Source organism: Spodoptera frugiperda, chromosome 20 (genome assembly GCF_023101765.2).
Source record: "Spodoptera frugiperda isolate SF20-4 chromosome 20, AGI-APGP_CSIRO_Sfru_2.0, whole genome shotgun sequence".
Lineage (NCBI taxonomy): Eukaryota > Metazoa > Arthropoda > Insecta > Lepidoptera > Noctuidae > Spodoptera > Spodoptera frugiperda.
Genome location: NC_064231.1, coordinates 6,170,368 through 6,190,417, shown reverse-complemented (window position 1 = coordinate 6,190,417; position 20,050 = coordinate 6,170,368). Strand labels below are relative to the sequence as shown.

Genomic DNA, 20,050 nt, shown 5'->3' with positions numbered 1-20,050 from the left:
CGTACTTACATCAAAGGAGAATTCGATTAATGAATAAAAAGCATTTGCGGAAGAAAATATAGGAGAGAAATTAGAATTTGTTCATTCAATTCAAATATTGAAGTAAGAGATGCTCTCGATCTCTCGGAGTGGGAGGATTTCTCTAAACAAATCTTTGCCATGTCGAAGCGTGCCGTTATTTTTGCGGGAACGTTTAATTAAACTGATGTACCTCATTGTTGTCTGTAAATATGTAGAACTCCTTTTGCTGTTCAAGCTGTTGCATACTTCTGGTTGCTTTTGCTCTTTGCGAATACATCTGAATTTGTATCACTACTTCGTGCAAATTCTCATGACGACTGTTTTATGTAAATCGTGATATCTGTTCTCCTTTTCGTTAAAATTAAATAGAAGTACTTTCATTAAATTATTGCTAACTTTAGATAATTCCAAAAATATATAAGAACTTGTTAAAAGACATTTCAAGTGAGAGCCGAATACGGATGACTTATTTATGTTAGACATCTCCGGTAGTAGGTAACACTGTGTCTCGTCTGTTCTCGAACATCCCTGAATTGTCAATTTGATAGGTCGACACTTGATGGATCAGTATTGTTCGGAAAGAAAATAATTAGGAATTCACATTGATGGATTCGCTTATTTCGAATTTCGATTTGATTTCTACTTTTTACGCTTACGTTCCGTGAATTCTGTACTTGTAGTCTTATAATTTTATTCCGATGTAAGCAATGGATGATCAACTAAGTTTTCAGAACAAAAGGAGAGAGGACTAAACATTTACACTACATTTAACCATGTAGCAAACCTACACAAACGATTAATAGCTTTCCATCCATTTTACCCTGAATGCGAAATACTTATTCCTTACATAATCCTAATGATGATAAGTGGGAAATACTTGAGAACATTCTCGTACATAGTTTCAATTAGTAATGTTGCGAAGACATCGCTTGACGAGGGTGTGCTTTGAATCTAAATCAACACTTACCAGTCTTGACATCTAATCCTAGGGATTAAACTTTGGTCTAGCTTAATCAAATTGTTCAACGAATTTAATTTCAATCATAATATTGATGTGGAAAATACGTATTATTGTTTCCATTTTGAATTGCTCAGTAATCTAGATTATGCTAAGTGTGAAACTTTGGTAGGGAAACGTGGGCGTAGTATCTACATACTTTTGGCTAACTCGTCAAAGATAAATCAAATCCACATCTCTAAAGCATTAAACTTCCACAAGTTTAATGTTGCCTAGGTTATCATAATTTATAAGTTGAATGCTAGTGAGCTGTGGAAAACGTTTCAAAATAATAATTATAGTAACACGATGTCGATCGGATTCGATTCCCGCAACAAAATATTCTATGCGTGATTTATGTTTTTAACTGCACTTACAACACAGGAGAATAATCTTAGTATCGTGTGTGTGTCATGTGTATGTAATAGTTTATTATAGCCTTTAATATGCATAACGTAGAAAATATGTCATCGCAGTATATTTATGGGTACATAAAACAAATTATGTTTAATGTTTATAGGTCCTCAGTACAATCTACGTAATAAGTCCATTTTAATATTAATATGTAAGTACTAGCAGTACTCATAAGCCTAGGCTATCAAATTACGATCTCGGGTTCAGCTTCACTAAGTATATCTAAAATAATTAATGAGCAGCGTTAACTTGAACACGGTTTTTCGTGAGAATAAATAGGTTACGTCACGACAAGTGCTCGCTACCAGAGCTGGGAACTAAATTGAGCCCAACGGCGGACGGACGAAAAACTGTGATAACGTTGAACATAAATTAGTTAACGTGTACTAGATGTAAACAAGATTAACCCTGCAGTTACTTAAATCGAAGACCCCTGTTAATGGTTACGGGTGCCGTTATCTGTTATTGACTGCCTCTTGCGTAACAGCGAGGTTAACTTTGAATTAATAAATACAATTAGAGCACAGAGATATTTTGTTTTTAGACCCGTGTAGATATGGGAGTCTTATTTTACGAAGAATCCATTGTTTGTTTGATTTCCTGAATTATTCCTCCAGCGTGTAATGTGCATGATCGAATAACAATCAAATTCTGTTACGAATACCAAACAGTGCCAGACCGAATCACTTTGACCCAATTTTATCAATGTGGTGTATGTCAGTCCGAGTTTCCTACTCTATAGTTATATTACTCTACCTATATTATAGTGAATCCACAAATCTTCAGTCTAGTTGTAACCCAAACATAAATTGTAATGTTTGGGCCACAGCGAAGATGTGACCGCGACCATTCAACACAGATGTGGGTACGCAAATACCTATCTGTATTATCATCTCCAAAGTTTGGGATTCGATCTTATCCGAGACCTATATACATGCATAATACATACATGTCTCGAATATGAGCTGAAGCATATTTTGGCCGCAATTCTATAAACATTTTCTTAGTGGAGTATCTCACCAACATGGTCGTTCATATTACTCGATATCCGCTATATCTACTGTACCAAATGTTAATATTGATTAAGTCTAATTTGTAATTACAATGTTCTCGTTAAAGTCATTACCATACAAATAGATCCCTTTAAATAGATGCCCTCCTTTTGTTACAGATACGCAAATGAGCCGAGTACCAGGAATTGCAAAACAGAGAATTATTAAATTTCATCATGATTTACCGTCCATAGTTCTGTGCTATAAACAGTAACATTTTGTTGAAGTGTATCTGAAGTAACTGAAGTGACTGTTGTAAATAAAGTGCAGTAAATGTTGGGGCGGGAGAGTCTGTGTGGTGGGAGGGCACGTTGAGCGTGGATGGTGTTGGTCGGGCGTCGGGTATGGCGGCGCGGTGCGGGGGGGGGCGGGGCGCGGGCGACGGTGAGGCCGGGGCGCGGGTGCGCGATGCGCGGACGCCGGTGGGCGGCGGCGGCGTGCGCGGCGTGGTATGCGTGGTGCACGTGCGCGGTGCTCGCGGCGACGAGCGCGGGCCGCGAGCTACGGGTCCTGCAAGCGGACGCGCGCACCGCGTTTTACGTGGGCATCGCCGCGCCGCCCTCGGCCGCCGACGTCGTGCGAGTGTTCAACCGCTCGCTCGCCGACATCTCTCACACGTACCTGGCCGGCGACTACCCACTCCATCTGCGCAACATCTCGCTGCTGCCGCTGTACATCGAGCTGCCAGAAGATGAAAAGTACGTATGATTCTTTGTAGATTACGTTATATATACGTAGTTTTATGTCACCGCCACAGAACAGCTATTTGCCATCCGTATGATGGCTAGAATACTAGACCATTTTACACATCATACCTAAGGAAAAATAACAACATTGTATTAAAGTTTATAAGCTACTTATCTCTTTCAACAGCTAATGTATTGAGAGACTCTGTTCGATAGTCTATGTATTCAGTTGCCAATTATTCCAATCCCCTGGAACATGCCCGATAAATGGAAATAGGCTCGGACGCCACCCTTTACGTAGTACACGATTAACGAGACTGCGGGTGTTGGGAACTGTGATAATGCCACTATGGGATTAAGACTTGCTTTAAACCAGTTGTCGGTGATTGCACTTTGTTCCATTCTAAATAGAAACATGCTTGGGTAGAATTGTTAGGTTTCCAAAATATACAGGTAGGGACAGATTTTTATCCGGGTTCAATGGCATAGGAAGAGCAATATTGTCGACCTTAGGGCGTGGGGTAGCCCCTCAATTAATAATAGTAATGAATGGAAAAATGTATAATTGAATTTTCTTTTCAGAAGTAGGTATTAATTGCCTGTTAAAATACGGATTCCTGACTGGGAAAGCCATTAAATGGTAGGCTTTCTCCCTATCGCATGACTTCAACCTAATAAATTATTGAAAAATTCTTCCTAAAACGTAGGTACACGTGCCAGTTACTAAAGCTTTCTATAAAATTAAGCTTACAAAGACCTCAATGGAAAACTTGAAAATAAACGAACGTTGAGTGTAGACAAAATTCACGCTCCTATTTTGCATATTATCAAAATACGGAGATCATAATAATTTTGTATTTAGGTACGTATAGAAGAAAATCAATATATAAGTAGTAACATTTGCAAATGTGTTTCAAATAGGCACGCAATTGTACACAAAATTAATTACTGAATAACGGTTGATTATCCAATATAAAGCGATAATCAGTAGTATCACTTAAATACTCCCGCACGTACTTACTTACGTACTTACGTATTTTATTTTACGTAACAGCAAACAAAACATCCTAAAAACATTTGTTTGAACTTTTAACATCACATGGAGTGCTATGAATAGACAGACAAACGCTCAACTTACAGACATCACTCAAAAAGGAACCGTTACATTGAAGTCAATTGATCAAAAGGATTTTCCAGCATTGTGCTACAATAAAATGTGGTGAGGGTATGAAGCGACCGTCAATTTATCTCACGAACACAAACCGACATAAGCCGTCAAACAGAACTATTCACAAGTTTCGATTTCAAACAAACCCGATACACGTCTTGTTCAAGCGAACACTTTATGGATATTGTTCGAGTTGTTCCGATTTGATCGCAACGCTAGAAGCGCCGCGCTGGACCGCAATAGTTTCACAGTCAGAATCCAGATGAGATGCGGCTTTACTCCGTATCAATATTAGCTTGGATGTTACATTTTCTGGTTAATGAATTCTGGGTCACTATATGGTAAGCTGCAGTACCGTTTAATTCATGAATTCCTATTAGTTACTATTAGAGCTAAGAATATTGATTGAAATGAATTACCTATCTTATAAATAATTAAGGGAAACCTTATGCATCAGTCATATACGGAGTGGTACTATATGTAACAATAGAGACAGGAATCTTCGACTAAAAGATCAAAGTCCTAGTTTGTTCTCGAATCATCCTTTTCTCTTGGTAATACAATGTAAATCGGTCTTCAAATACGATGCTATTCGCTTACTTTAATGGGCATTGTTCAAAAAATATTACCTTGTGTTTTTATTGAATTTTTTGATAATATAGACCATTTAAAGAAACTAATTTGAATATTTTGATAAAAGGATCAGAAACCACTTTTAAGATTTTCCACTTTTTCATCTGGGTGACGTCATCATATGGACAGAACGATAGTATCTGTGCCATAGTGTGGTTGCATTAAAAAAGTAAAACTGTCAATAATAGCTGTCTGAATAGAACTGTCAATAATAATAACCTTAATATAGGCTGTAAACAATAAAACATGTGATAAAACGTAATTTAACATATGATATGGACAATAATGCGACTGACAATATCAGAGGAGTATATTACTTCTGTGATACTTACATTAAAATGATCTTCGCGACAATACATAGTATAAACTTTGTAATATTTCGCACCAGCTTCTCGACACCACTTCTATCGTAAGTTTTCCCTATTGCGAACGAAGATTTTGTTTGGACTTAATTTATAATTACTGCTGCAACTTGGAACAAAGCACTTTCTGTATTCCATTTTCACTTTATGCAGAAGAAACTTAGAATTTGAAACTTTGTATTTTTTGTAAACAAAACCGAAACAAACTGACATGACATTTATATTTGACAGTTGTCGGTTTGATTCAAAACTTTTTAATTTTTGAAACATGAGGCAACGATCCTAATGTATACCTCCTTTTATGACGCAATTTGAAGGACAAGCTAGGTCAACCGTATTTTAACGAAATATCAATAAATAATAAATATTTTAAATTTTTAATTAGTCCATAATGATTAGTAAGTCTATTCCTCGAAATGGTTTTTCAATTACGAAATTTTATAAATTATGAACAATGCCCATTGATTTGAGGTTTACAAAGTGTGTCCTGCCTTTGAATTTATTGAGAAGGATGTGTTCTCTAGTTTTTGTATGTCTTTCTGGATTTCAAAGCGTTGTTTATTTAAAACCAGTAAAAAAATATTCATTTCAACATAAAAGTATAATTTGGATAACTATTATACATAAAGAAGAAATGTTGTTACCAAATGCAACCGAAATAAAATGTAAATGCAGTGGTGACCATAATTATAGTAATAAAAGTTATGAAGAATTTTACCTGAAAATTATTTTGGGTAAATGTATGCAAAAATATTACGCGTTGACTTTGGACTCCCCATTTCCCTATTCGAAAATTACCTATTCTAGGCTCTAGGATCAAATAGGCCAAAGATTTAAACATAAGCCAGCTTGCTAAAATGCACTGTAAATCTATCGCATTATAGCCAGAAATTCTTTGCTTCCATTCGTCTTATTAACACAAATCCTGCACCTTTAACTGCGGGATCAAATGAAAAGACTATCAGGTTCCCAGTTCCATGTAAAAGCTATTAAGTTTTTATTTCTAGTTTAAATAGTTCAGTTAAGTTGGCAGATTATTTTCCTCCGGTGTGAAACCGTTGATCTGTCCTCCGGTCATGTAGGATTGACGGTACATTTGCCGTCACCGGGGCCTTTTGTTAAGCTATTGGGTACGCTTCGTGACGCCGATTTGATTTCCGTTCGAAACTAGCAATTGTAAAACCGATACTACAGTTTGACTACTTCTTGTTTGACGTTTAGTTTCAATTTAGAAGTAACTCTCGGTGTGGGTGAAATTAATTTTATTAGGGTTGTTGCCTGTAGTTGTGTGGGTTGAGAATTACTTTTGTATTGTGTAATATTTGGTCAACAATTATAATTCAGTTAGTTGCTAATATACACTATTATTTTTCAGAAACTAATTTGAGTAGATATTTCACGCCTATAATTATATGATTATCATAATATACCTAGATGAGCTGCGGACAACGTAACAGGTCACCGAGGCTCTGGATCAAAGCATGAATAGGAATGGGGTGGTTTTTAGTCAGCAAGAGTCTGACACTCAATCTCGCTTCACCCAAGGCTAGAGAAGCTATTGGATGATTTCCCCCCTGCAAAAAAAGTATACCTAGATGAAAAGAAATTCACTGCAATCTTAATAACGGTATTTTATGTAGTTTTTACTAGGGTTTCACCGGCAACCCCTATTTACTTTCTTACCTGTTTACTTAACTATTGTTTTCTGTAAACAATGCAAAGAGTTTGTTCTATTGTAGTCTACTAACAGGTAAGTAATGAATCCTTTTTTTAATTACAGATAGTCCTGTTAGTTATCTAGTGATAATTATATTATATACCCAATAATAAAATTATTTACACGTTATTAAGATTATATGATAGGCAGAGGCGCACTGTAAGGAGCAGGTGGGGAGCTCTGAGGTCCAGGTGAAATGCTACAGTACAATATACACCCACTTTTCACCATTTGTGTTGTAAGTCCCATGTAATAGGTAAATCTATTGCCATATACTGAGCATACTTCCAGACTCCGTGCTATTACTGTGAAATTATTGAAAAACCCAAAAGCGCTTTTTGAGTAGATATTCTATAAATCTCCTAATATTACAGATATTTAGAATTTGTACCTCAGTTTTGCTCTACTTTTTCATAATGTTCAAGTATATTTTATTAACGAATAGAATAAAATAAAAAGAAATACTAGTCGTCTTTGCAAAATACCTAATAATAAATTTTCTTCAACGAAATAGCAATGAACAGTATAATCACCAGTACTTGAGTCTGAAATTCAATATTCGCGGAGTAAAAGTTCAACGACAGAGGTAAACGGTCAAGCCCTGTCATTACTGTACCTCAAGTACTTACAATTGTACTGGAATGCAATTCCAAGTTTACGGTTATTTTAAACGATTATTACTGTTCAAACTGTCGTACTAGGACAGTCCAAATGCTAATTTTAATGGGATGTTTAATTCACTCTGTCGACTGTACAGTCTTGGTATCGATTTCAGTTCAAACAAAGTAAACATTAAAACAGATAATACTAATTACAACAAAAATGGATTCTTAAAAACAAAGTAAATCTGTTTTGCTTTTATCATGAACAAATCACAAAAAATATTTACAACTTTTTGTTTGTCATTCTTTGGTGAAAGAATTTGCTTCGTAGCTCGTTCTTGGTTCTAAGGGACAATTTAATAATAATACACTAAACTTGCCCACCCAAGCTCCATCACAAGGCGGCTTAGTCTGCCAAAGTTGAGATAAAGCTTCATACAGTATAATAATGTGTCGTAGTACCGCTCGTGTAGACGCGTTGCGGCCTACGTATTAGTAGCGTGCTACGGCGTAGCAAAGCGCTACGTAGTGTGTTAATCTTTTCAAAGAAATTGATACTGTCATTTTGTATACAATGTGATAGGGTTCGGACTTCTAACCCGTTAAGGCTGAGTACTACATCTAATTTTATGGACAAAAGTCGGGGGTCGAAGGGGTCGAATCCCCTCTCCCTTAAAATTATGGCTATTTTAATATTTTTCTTACTTTATGTGATTTCAAAGGCTGTATGCGTCGTAGAAACAAAAAAAAACGACAAACGGTAGCTAATAACCTTGGCTAACTAATTCGTTACTTTTTTCATATGTTTGATAATGTTTTGGTGAGAAAAAAAATAATTTCTGAATAATCTTTACCGCAAAAATCGCTATTGTTCAATATTTTCAATTGGGGTTTCAAACACCCATATTACTTTTTGTCGATAAAATTAGATGTAGTACTCAGCCTTAACGGGTTAGAAGTCCCACACCTATCACATTGTATAATACCTAAGAGTTTAGTAATTTAGTTTTATATATTTTATGTTGGCCTTTTAATGGTGTTACTGGTATATTGGTACTATTCTAGCAATGTTACCTATTACTTTGGGTTTTTTTTATAGCGAGATTTTATTATCGTTAGATTTATTTCCATACATACATGAGATTTACAAATATATCTGAGATTCCTATATATAACTTACATGTTTTAATGTATGTAATAAACGTCGAGTTTAATTTTATTTACACCACACACGCGTATCTTTGCATGTTTCCACGCGAAAACTATAGGGAAATACAGCATCGCATTACCATAAAGTAATATTTTATGATACGATGTTCTGATATTAAACCTTCGTTTCTACCCACGGCCACGCTTTATCGTAATGACTTTATTGAGGATAACATTTTGATATACATGCAAATATGCGCACAAATGTATAGTTATGGATTCTGGGCCGACATCACGGAGACTGTGTTAGTTAACATGGGGGATTATTGGAAGGATTTATTAATACAGAAACATTATGGAACTATTGAAAACTTAGCCATTATTTCTATTTTTTTTTATTCTACACATCTATATAGGTGCCTTTTCTAAAATATAACTTTGCTCTTTCCAAGCTGTCTCCTAATAAATTAATTAGAAAAAGTTGATGAAATAATATATTTTTTTACGTCTGATTAAGAGAAAAAAGTGTCGTATAAATGCTAATTTCTTTGCATATTAATTATTCGTGACAAAGTGAAAGGTACACGAGTCGGAAAGTTTCATGAAATAAACACGGAAAAGTATAATAATTACATTATTGTTAGCGTTCTAGTTCGTAATGTAACTAGTACCTATGTCACGAGATGTCTTATTCATGGAATGAAATTCATTAGCAGTTTATTTCTTTTTCCTTATTTTTCCATTAAGTATTTGGTTTTGTATCCGATTATATATATTGGCTTATATAATGGAAATATTTGTAGTACGAAGGAGACTCATGATTTGATGACAAATGTGGATAATATTACGTAAATTTCTAAGATTTTTTGGAACTAAACAACAGAAGATAACAAATTAAATTTTACGAAAGTTAGCATTCAAACGGTATCTTCTGGCAGTATATTTAAGTCCATATCTAAGTAAATAGGACATTAAATATCACCTATCAAATTAGCTTTTGAAGACCCTTTCCTGACTTAGCAATAGCACTCCTTCAAGTATAGGTGAGCGTTAGTAAAATGGAAATTAGTGTATATTTCTTGTAATATTTAGTCATCTGTACACTCGCTACGCCCATAAACTATAAATTCTGTAACAAATAAATGTTTTTCTGTCTTATTGTAATTACGTACGTATACATAATATACATATGTATGTGCATTAGCGTTTGCATGTATTGCAAAGGAGTTATTATTCATTATGTTGCAGGGGATTTTCCCACAATATCTAGAATATGCCCGATGTTTTAATTAGCACCGAGCTTCCCTCTATTACAATGAGAATATTATAGGCGTAATATGGATTGTTAGCTAATGCAGACTTCTATTCAATACAAGGGGGTTTCTCGTACACAAGAGTTTCTTAATTGTTAAAAAACCTTGTTACAAAAATGTTGATCTAACTAATATACAATGTTTTTTGAGGGAGAAAAATCACCTAATGAGTTCTCCCGGCTTGGGCAAGGCGAGAGAGAGTGTCAGACTCCTCTTGACTAAAAACCACCCCATTCCTACTCTTGTTTTTCGAGCTGGAGCCCTGGCAGGTAACCCGCTATGCGCAGTTTGCAGCTCCGGGTTAACTATACATATACAATAGAATACATTTTTGTTTGATTGTCATTCCTATATATAACATACAAAGGTTTCTATTGTATATTCTTAAGGTTTATATTTACATTTGCCGATATTACTAGACATACGTAACAGTTGGTATTCAATTGTTTCAAAACTAAAATGAAATATTGTTCAGCTATTAGTTTAGTTTGGGAGTTACGTTACAAAGCGATTGTCAATCCTGCTATTCGAGCCGGAGCCTCGGTAACCCGCTAGGCAGTCGAGTCCGGGTCAACTATAATGTAATCCACCGTGTAATGTAACACGAATTCTACGTTGGACGGCAGTACGAGCATTACATTTAACACTCGCGCTGAAGAATTCGTGTTACATTAGGTGGATTACATTACACGTTGTCTGGACCCGGCTTAAAATAATCTTGTTGAATAACGACCTGTAGTTATTTTGTTTCTATAAAATATTATATTTATTGTTTAATATATTTTTGTAAAGGTTTTTATCTCCTTTACGTGTGTGTATAAAACTAATTATAAAGTGACACGTTAATTTAGATATCAAACAAAGATTTAATGCTAGATGATAAATTAAATTTTATCCAATATTTTTATAGCATGATTTTATTCTGAAATATATTGGCCATTAATAATAAAAATAAGTATCAAGTTATTAATACAGCGCAAGTAATGACTTTCAATTTATTCTTATGATACACAATTATTCCCACGAATTCAGTTTACGATTCTCTTTATAACTTAGACGTAGCATAAATCATTACGGCGTTGAACAAAATAAAAAATGTGCTCCATCAACACTCACTCAATCAAACTCTATCTTTAAATAAAAGAAAGTTAATTCTCTCTTCACATTTATTCACGAAGACATGTTCAAGATAGATATAAAAACTAATGGTTACAAGTCTATGACGTTTCAAAGACATTTTACTATAAAAAAACAAAAGAAAGAAAAAGAATCCTCTCAATATTTTAAATTACGTAAAGATCAAGGTTTACTTTTTTTCTGGCAAGACCATGACTTCAGTACAGCGCTGACTCTTGAAATACGACCTCTAGGGCATTAAAAGAAAAATAAATATGTTCTCTGCAAAGTGTATTACGGTCTTACTTGAATTTGTTTATTCAGTTCGTATAGCGTATATTTTCAAGTCCTCCGCGTCCGAATCAAATACAATATGGCAGTTTTTTCCAAATTTCTTATATGATATGTGGTATAAACATTCCATTCCCGCTTTTTCTGCAGCTCGCTGTGCCTTTGCACTTGTGAATACGCCGCCTGTTGCACGGAAACCCAGATCCTTTGAAAGGTTTATTCTGAAAATTAAAGCAACACGTTTAACTTAAATTCGTACAACATTTTTTTACGAAGGTTGTAATATTCGGGAGAATTGTACATATAGCTGCTATACGTTGTATAGTTAGATCCCAAACGGATTGCAGTTCGTAGATATTGACATCGGAATGTATTTGCGGTCGCTGCTCCTCCCGCAGCCGGCACGAGCGCTCAGTTCGCAAATTGTTCGGGACGTATTTTTGTTAACTTGCAACTTGCTCGCTTTAGTCCCAGCAGCAGTTCGTCAGAACTTGATAGGTATATTCTGTACACTATTTGTTTTGCATGCATTCGATTCAATTTTGGTATAAAATTGTACTATTTTCCTAATTTAAGTTTAGATGTTCCACTATCCGGGATATAGCGGCGTAGATTACCTCGTAGACCTTAATAGGGTTACTAAAGTCCTTTAGAAATGTCGCCCTCGCCACAGCTACCTGGCATTAGACGGGCCGTAATTACGGGTACAGAATATAGGCTGGCCAATGGGCAGTTTTGTGAGGATTAAGGTGTATAATTTACCTGGCCTTAAGCAATTCTACTGCAATGCCCAGACCCCGGTATTCGGGCGCGACAGACAAACCAGCTCCCATGAGGTACGTGTTCACGTTGTATTTATCATAAATCGCTGTCACTTTCATGGCCTCGGCGAACATTCGTAGGGATAATAAACCTGGTTTGGACTTGGGCTGCAAAGTGAAAGCATTATACATTATGTATGTGTTTTGACATTTGCCAGAGGATGGAAAAAATGAAAATCGTATTAAGCATAATAATAGGAATAACTTGGATCATTTGGCGTAAATTGTGGTTATTTAGTGATAGTGCGTGAAAATTAACTTAAATTTTATTATAACCAAATGTATTTTATAACCAAAGTACATATAAATAAAATTAAAATTGGTTTTAAGTTTTACGCTTTGAAATAATAGGGCTGGTTGAAGAGAGGTTAGACAACCGTTATTACCGGCCTGTGTTCAACGAAGCGTCCCTTTTCCTGCGGCAAGCACATGTTAACAGCGACGAGTGTGCGTCCCGAGCCGTCTCCTTCAGCGAGGAAGCACGCCACGCTCATTTTCTGCCTAATGATCGATGTCAGCAGCACGCGGTATTCTTGTACAGCCTCTAAATCTAGCGCTGTACCTGTCAGTATGGAACATTACAACATTAATTTATTCTCCTTATAACAAGTTCTAAGCTATAAATTCTACAAGTGAGACCTGTAGCAACTTTGTATGACCCAATTTGTCTGTGCGCTTTCACAAAATGAATATGATTATAAGGTTAATTTCAATGTCACTGATATTCGTAATCGTGTTTATTAATCTAATTCTGTGAAAGAAGATTTACTCTGTCGACATTATTTGGATTAAGTAACTTTTTCTTTGAAGACGAAGTCGAACTTGATAATTTGCAAAATTGATCTGTTCTGATTGTAATAGATAAGTTTCAAGATTCAAAATGTTTTGCTCGAGTTTTGTGGGTCGCTGATGGAATTTATTCGGTTGTTCTCATGGCGTGAAACAATGTTTAGAATTTACAAGTCGGCCGAAGTGACTACTGGCGAGAAGGGTGCCTAATGACAGAACATTTAAGGTTTTTCCCGGCCTCGAGGTAATTGGGCGTCGGCACGGTCATACAACTGCTAATGACTTACGTATTTTCTTGCGTAAGAAAGTGTGAGCGAAACGAGTCGGGATTTTCGTAATTGCAAAAAATATACACTTATTAGAACGACCAACAGATTCATTACATTGGGATTGCTTCAGTTCAGGAATCCAATTAACTAGAAGATGCTCACCAGCGGCTTTCCACCACACATCTTCACGGATATAGTTGCCGAGCATGAACTCCACTGCTGTACTCCACATACTTTCTGGAATGTCTTCTATTTCGAATTTTAACATCCTACCGTCTTCCACAATTCGTTCAAAATTACTCCACACGTTAGGATACCCGCGGGTAGACATGGCTTTATATCGCAAGAGCAAAGACTAGAGCCAGAGACGCTTTTAAAGCTTTAAATTTAAAACGACTTCTGAGGCACTGAACGACTGGATTGAGACTGAAGTGTACTTACGATGTTATCCTCTCGGTCGGTATATTACGTTATTATTCAAGGTCTTACGCGTTATTGGATAACAATAACAACAGGGTGATTAGAAAAGAAAAACAACTTGAATTTATTATTCTTTTATAAGATCTAGAGACATAATTTACTAAATGAATCGATTACAAGATTATCATAAAGTCACTTATGCCATAGTTTGATAATACATAAATTATTAGCGGTAATGTAATCTGTGAGCTTACTGTTAAATACCGTTTGTAACAAGCTGTATAGTTACTAATGCAAATAGGTCAATGCGGCGTTCTGATCCGTGTAAATGATACTCGGAGAACTAATTGTGGTTAAAATTGAGTTGTAGGCGTACTTGGGTATTCATATGTGTATCAAAAATTCAATGTATATATTGTGTGTGGGTACAACGTCAAGTACAAAGCCACGGCAAGACTTACAATGTTGTTTGTATTAGTTATTATGAAATTGTTAGACGTACGGTGAAGTAGCGCTCCCTTCTTTGTTTGTTGAATATTATAGTTTAATGTCGGAATGTTAGAGACAAGCATTACTGAAAGTAATGAATGTACCAAGAACGGCAATTTCAACCACTTTCGAGTTCTGAATACGTTTTTGTTATGAATAATGTACTTCAATTTAATCTATTCTTCAGTTAGCGTACCCTTCGCTCTAATGATCCCAAATGTAATTTAACGTACGATTTATCTTCAGCCTGTCTAGACATATTAAATTTTATGAAAGTAAATATCTTTTTATAAAAAGGGTTTTATTTAATGTTATAGTGTATAGTAAATTTTTAGTATGATAGGAACGGTCAGAAAGAAGTTTGTAGAAGGTATACTCGTGATCGAAACTATAACAGCTGATCTTGAGGTTCTAGGTTCAATTACTAATAAAACTAAATAATAGTGGATCACACAGAAAAATCACTACACAGAAAAATTCAGCAGTAATATAAAGTTTAAAATTGTAGTACGAATAGAATAGAATACAAAACATAAACGCAAAATTATAATTAATCCAAGACGCTTTATCTTAAGATAAGCTACGTTTAACACAATAAATAAAATCCAGAATATTGTTAAACATAAGAGATATAAATACAATTCAGAGAAAATGTTATTTATCCTCGGAGTTATAATGTTCACTTAAGTTGTGGCAGCTCTGTCTTAGGAATGAATTACTGACTTAACGGGAGGTTGAGGCTCCCGAGTTGATTGACACGGGATTATGCACTCCTGCTTACAACGCTTTGGATTACGCGTGAAGACGTTGTTGATACTGTCACGTTTCAAAGTAATGTGGAATTTTGTGGATATCTTTTTGCATACAAATGCTCGAGGTTTTATAATAGAGTATAGTAATTGGGCTGCTGTTTTTCGTTGAAAAAATTTACGTAAACAATGTTTAAATTAGGGAATTTGTGTTTTGATAATGAACCATGATTATATCACAGAAAAAAAAAACACAAAGAGTATTCGAAAAATTACTAATGCCACTTAGTTCTAAGCTCTTTACAGTCTCAAAAGAAGCAATTAATTACTCTAATAAAATATTTAATTTCATAATAAAAATGATTAACGTCAAAGTTACCTACATCATAATAAAATGGCTTTAAAAAATTCTGCCTAACAAACAACTCGTCCTAACTTTTTTTTATAAATAATCCTTTTTTTGACAAATGATGTTTTATTCGATTTATCCAGCCAGTAATTGAGACAGGCCAGAAAGTTTGATAGGTACTCATGTAGGAGGGTTCAAAAAACATTTTGAAGGGTCACCTCTGTCCGAACTTTGTATTTTTAGCTAACTATAGGGAATTTTCATCGAGCTCCGAAAATAAGGATGCTTACGTTAGTTATTCGGTTAAAGATATAATGTTTTGTATATTCTTTAAGAGATTATTTAGACACTACTGATAAACGGTGAAGGAAAACATCTTGAGGTAACCTGAGTTTATAATTTCTAATTATAAGTTTGAAATCGACAACCCGTACTGAGCAAGCACGATTATTAATGCTCAAACCTTCTCCATGCGCGAAGAGGCATTTGGTCAGCAGTGGCCACTTAAGGTAAGTGTCCACAGAGCCGCATTGTACGGACCGCATTATCGGCAATGCCTACATGCGATGCGTATTGATGACGTCAAACGGAATGCGTACGATGCGTGCGATGCATACGATGTGGGCCTTTGGACGCTTACCTTTATAAGCTGTTGATATTGATATTTTTTAATAGTAGTAAGTAAGTAGCCTCAAATTCGTCTGTGTAACTAATAAATAGATACGGTATGTTTCTAATAAAAAATAATACTACATGTTTTAGAACAAGTGACATTTTATTTATACACTACTGAATAATCTTTCCTGGGATAATAAAACAACCCACGCAAAAATGCATTAAATGAACTTTAAAATATTTATGAAAATTCACTAGTTATGTTTGGAATGCTTCAGTTTATTCACGCGAATGTAAGCTAACCTATTAAAATGAAAGGCAGACATTTAAGATATTTATTATGATAAACGGTAAAATATTACGCAATGTTTAAACATGTTTCTCTACACAGTAGGGAAATATTGTTTTACTGGAGACTCGATTTTTATCCAAGCAAAAGTTAGTTAAATATTGTTATAAGATAAATGTATTCTACATTTTTATTTACATTCTACAGTAGGTACAGCAAGATCCGGAGCCAGTGGGTTTACCGGGGCTCCGGCTCGAAAAGCAGGAGTAGAAACAGGGTGGTTTTTAGCCAGTAAGAGTCTGACACTCCCTCTCACCTCGGGAGAAGTCATTTGGAGGATATTTTTTCCCGCTCAATAAAGAAAAAAAGATTCAGTAATACCGTAATTTATTTTCACAGAATCTGAAAGAGCATTGTTGATTGATTTTCATTTGGTTCAGCTGAGGATTTATTGAGCTTTCGAGTTTAAGTAAAAACTCATAACCTGTATTATTTGCCTACTCATTATTTTGGTAACTGTTGAGATAAAATTGCCCTTCATAACAAAGATGAGGTTGCATTTCAGTACATTTATAAAACAAATTAATTAATAAGAGCATAAATTCCATTAATCCAATCAACTAATTACGTAAAACGTGAATTTATTAACTTGTGATGAAACTTTGGGAGAAACATTTAAAGGATAATAAATTGCCATTTGTAAAAGTTATTTTGATTAATCACGTGAAGTAATTAGTTCTAGGAGTTTGAGTCATGCGTCAGATTGGATAATGTTATTACGATACTAAAATAATATTTTAATAAAATCAGTAGGCAAAGTTATCGTGGAATCATTAATTTTAATTAGAGATTTATTGTCTGTCATATTTTGGCATCTAATAAATAATTTAAGTGATCTGTTTAATATCTATCTATACATATAATAAAATCGTAGAAAAGTGCTGTCTGTACATAAAATGAAAATAAAAATAAAAAAAATAGCAGGGGTTATTGTTATGTCGATGTCGAACCCAAAAATGTAATTAACTTTTTTTTTGTCTGTTTGTCTGTTTGTCTGTTTATCTGTTTGTCTGTTTGTCTGTTTGTCTGTTTGTCTGTGTGTCTATGCGCGCTAATCTCAGAACCGGCTGATCCGAGTTGGATGCGGTTTTCACGAATATATTGTGGTATGCTTCAATTTACATTTAGTGTTTGTTTCATGTTAATCGGTTCATAAATAAAAAAGTTATGTCAAATTAAAGAATCACGTCGAACACTATTCTATGCTTATACCATTAATCTCCGCCACTATTTGACGGATTTGGTTGAAATTTGGTACAGATATAGTTTAGAACCTTAGAAAGGACATAGGATAGTTTTATTTCAAAAATCAAAAAATAAAAATAGAAATAGATCGCGCTATGGTTTCGTTACATTCATTTGGTTGGGTATCGGCCGAGCGCTTCGGTACTATCGTAGAAAAAGTGTATTATCAGTCGTATGACTATTTGTCTGTAGTGGTCCTGCTGTTTCGTATATTCTAAATAAATTGGTTTCGTTGTATTTGTCAATTAATAAGTTTATTTGTTGGGTTTTTCTGGTTTTCTGGTTAAATTATTTAACGTAGGTTTAGTTTGATATCGATTATTAGTAGTTACTGTAGTTAGTTTTTTAATAAAATTGTAAGTCTAATTTATTAATTAATTAGATAGATTAGATTTAAGTCGTTTCTTTTAAATTATTTAGTTTAAGCTTGGTTATTATAGCATAGAGGATAGGTTGTAATATAATTTCTTTTTTAAATGTTATAAATTCGTAATTCGTAGCTTTCTTTAGTTTTAAGTTAGTTTTCATCTTAAGTTCGGAAAGATTATAATATTTCTTTAGTTTAAGTCCGTTTTTAAACAATTTTTTCAATGCCCTAAGTGAGTATACATCTATTAAATTCAAACGCAGAGCTCATTATGTTGATTTTTGAAGAGTTCCCTGGAATATCTTCTACGTCTCATTTTTGAAGAGATTCCGCGAGATTGGGAACTATGTGGTTAAAACCAAAAATTTGCCGGAAGTCACTATTCCACGCGAACGAAGTCGCGGGCAAAAGCTAGTAATAAGTAAAGTAGGTACTTATTCTCGAAGTTTCTCTTTTCGGTTTATCCAAATTCTTAAATATATCATATATGTCCAGGTATTTAAGAAAGACAATCATCTGCAAACGTTTGTGGTAATTGATTTTCATCTTTGTACTACAGTAGTGGTAAAAAAAGTTTTTATTTTTGTTAGATTTAGGACTCGTTGTAAAATTTTTAGCTTCTTCATCATTTTCATCATCAGCCGGGAGACATCCACTGTTCTCCCCTCCTTATCCTTTTAAGGCCTCCCTCTTAGTCCTCCACGTAGAACGACAAGCCGCCACCTGCATTCACTGGCTCCCCGCGATTCTGACGATATTTTTAGCTTATCTCAAGTATTTTTCCAGGTTCGGTGTTCGGGTGCTCGAGCGCACATGCTCGGCGCTCGACGGGCGGCGCGTGGCGGCTCTGCTTGTGTGCGGCGGCGGCAGCGCGGCCGCGGCGGTGGTGACGGCGGCCGCCCGCGCAGGCGTCCCCGTGCTGCGCGCCTCGCCCTCTCACGTGCACCTCTCCTACACCATCGCCAACGTAAGGATTAATTATAGAACTGACACAACTGATAAAATGCGATTCAATTAATCTTTATTCATACTTTTTCCTGCTCATCATACGTATTTTGCGTCCATTTGATTTGAAAAGACGAACTTTTAATCATCATAACATAATTTATTCTCTAAAAACAAGCACGTAATATGGTATCGAATGACTTATTGTCATCATGAAAGTCGAATATTATAACGACACACTAATAATTATGAAGAGGTTTATAGTTGCCTAGTTGATAACCGAAAATATTTATCATACTCAATTACATATTATATTAAAATATACGCACGTGTGTAGTCAAAATGGCCCAGCAACACATTTTCTCGCCATCCTTCAAACACATTTTTGGTCCTTAGCCCGCGAACGATCCATCATCATTTTCACGTCGCCGACGGCTGCTAAATCTTTAAATTATACCTACATAAAGGGACTGTTGGTTTCTCTCATTTGTTAATATTTAGACGGCATTTTCGCGGCCACAACAACAAATCGTCCGGACGGGTACCACGGTAATTGGCTCGCTTCACTGGGGACTTAGTTATTAGTATTGTAAATACTACTCAACTAGCTATAGGCCACTGTTGGCATTGTCATTTGAATCGCCCGGCTTCTATTTGTGGAATTATCAGATTACAGGACTATTCTAGGTTCAGGTTATACTACTTTATTTTTGTTTTTCTTAAAATTTTTTATTGATCAAATCATCATCAAGAAAAAGGTTATTACATTGACCTTGTTATACAAATATTTATACACAGGACACACACTAAAAATATAATACGACTATAACTTTATAAAAGTATAAACATAAAGATTCTTTTTCCTTCTTCCTTCAGAGTTGATAATAAATATTTAGTTTATTTTAACAGAATTATTTCCTTTAAAATATAGGTAGCTAATAAGTCTCCAGTTAACAAGAGGATGAAGGTAAAGCATCACCTGTTGCTTTATTATTATCGTCCAACTGCAGGTATAACTTTTCCTTTGCAGTTGTTGCAAAAACGAAATAGTCTTCTTTAGGAATTCGACTCAGTATGACCGAAAGTTATGGCGAAAATGACTCGACCGTTTTGATACTATCA

General features: G+C 35.1%; 2 protein-coding genes across 3 annotated transcripts in view; one reads left to right on the top strand and one right to left on the bottom strand.

Annotated features, from left to right (window-relative positions):
- Window positions 1–20,050, top strand: part of LOC118282285 (uncharacterized) — a 108,127-nt gene that overhangs the window by 61,615 nt on the left and 26,462 nt on the right. For both annotated transcript variants that reach the window (XM_035603281.2, XM_035603280.2), the window contains exons 2-3: window positions 2,604–3,182; window positions 18,770–18,950. In XM_035603281.2, the coding sequence (XP_035459174.2) occupies window positions 2,806–3,182; window positions 18,770–18,950 (558 nt within the window). In that variant the 5' untranslated portion in view covers window positions 2,604–2,805. The remainder of the gene's footprint in view (window positions 1–2,603; window positions 3,183–18,769; window positions 18,951–20,050) is intronic.
- Window positions 11,267–13,820, bottom strand: LOC118282286 (uncharacterized). Its single transcript, XM_035603283.2, has 4 exons — window positions 13,563–13,820; window positions 12,729–12,904; window positions 12,284–12,450; window positions 11,267–11,742 (listed from the first exon to the last, which is right to left on the bottom strand). Exons 1-4 carry the CDS (start codon window positions 13,729–13,731, stop codon window positions 11,547–11,549), a joined length of 708 nt encoding a protein of 235 aa, XP_035459176.1. The 5' UTR covers window positions 13,732–13,820; the 3' UTR covers window positions 11,267–11,546.

Coding starts and splice junctions, on each gene's coding strand:
- LOC118282286 (XM_035603283.2), bottom strand. CDS start 13,731: ATGTCTACCCGCGGGTATCCTAACGTGTGGAGTAATTTTGAACGAATT. Junction 12,905..13,562: donor TGTGTGGTGGAAAGCCGCTG/GTGAGCATCTTC, acceptor CCATACTGACAG/GTACAGCGCTAGATTTAGAG. Junction 11,743..12,283: donor GTAGAATTGCTTAAGGCCAG/GTAAATTATACA, acceptor TTTAATTTTCAG/AATAAACCTTTCAAAGGATC.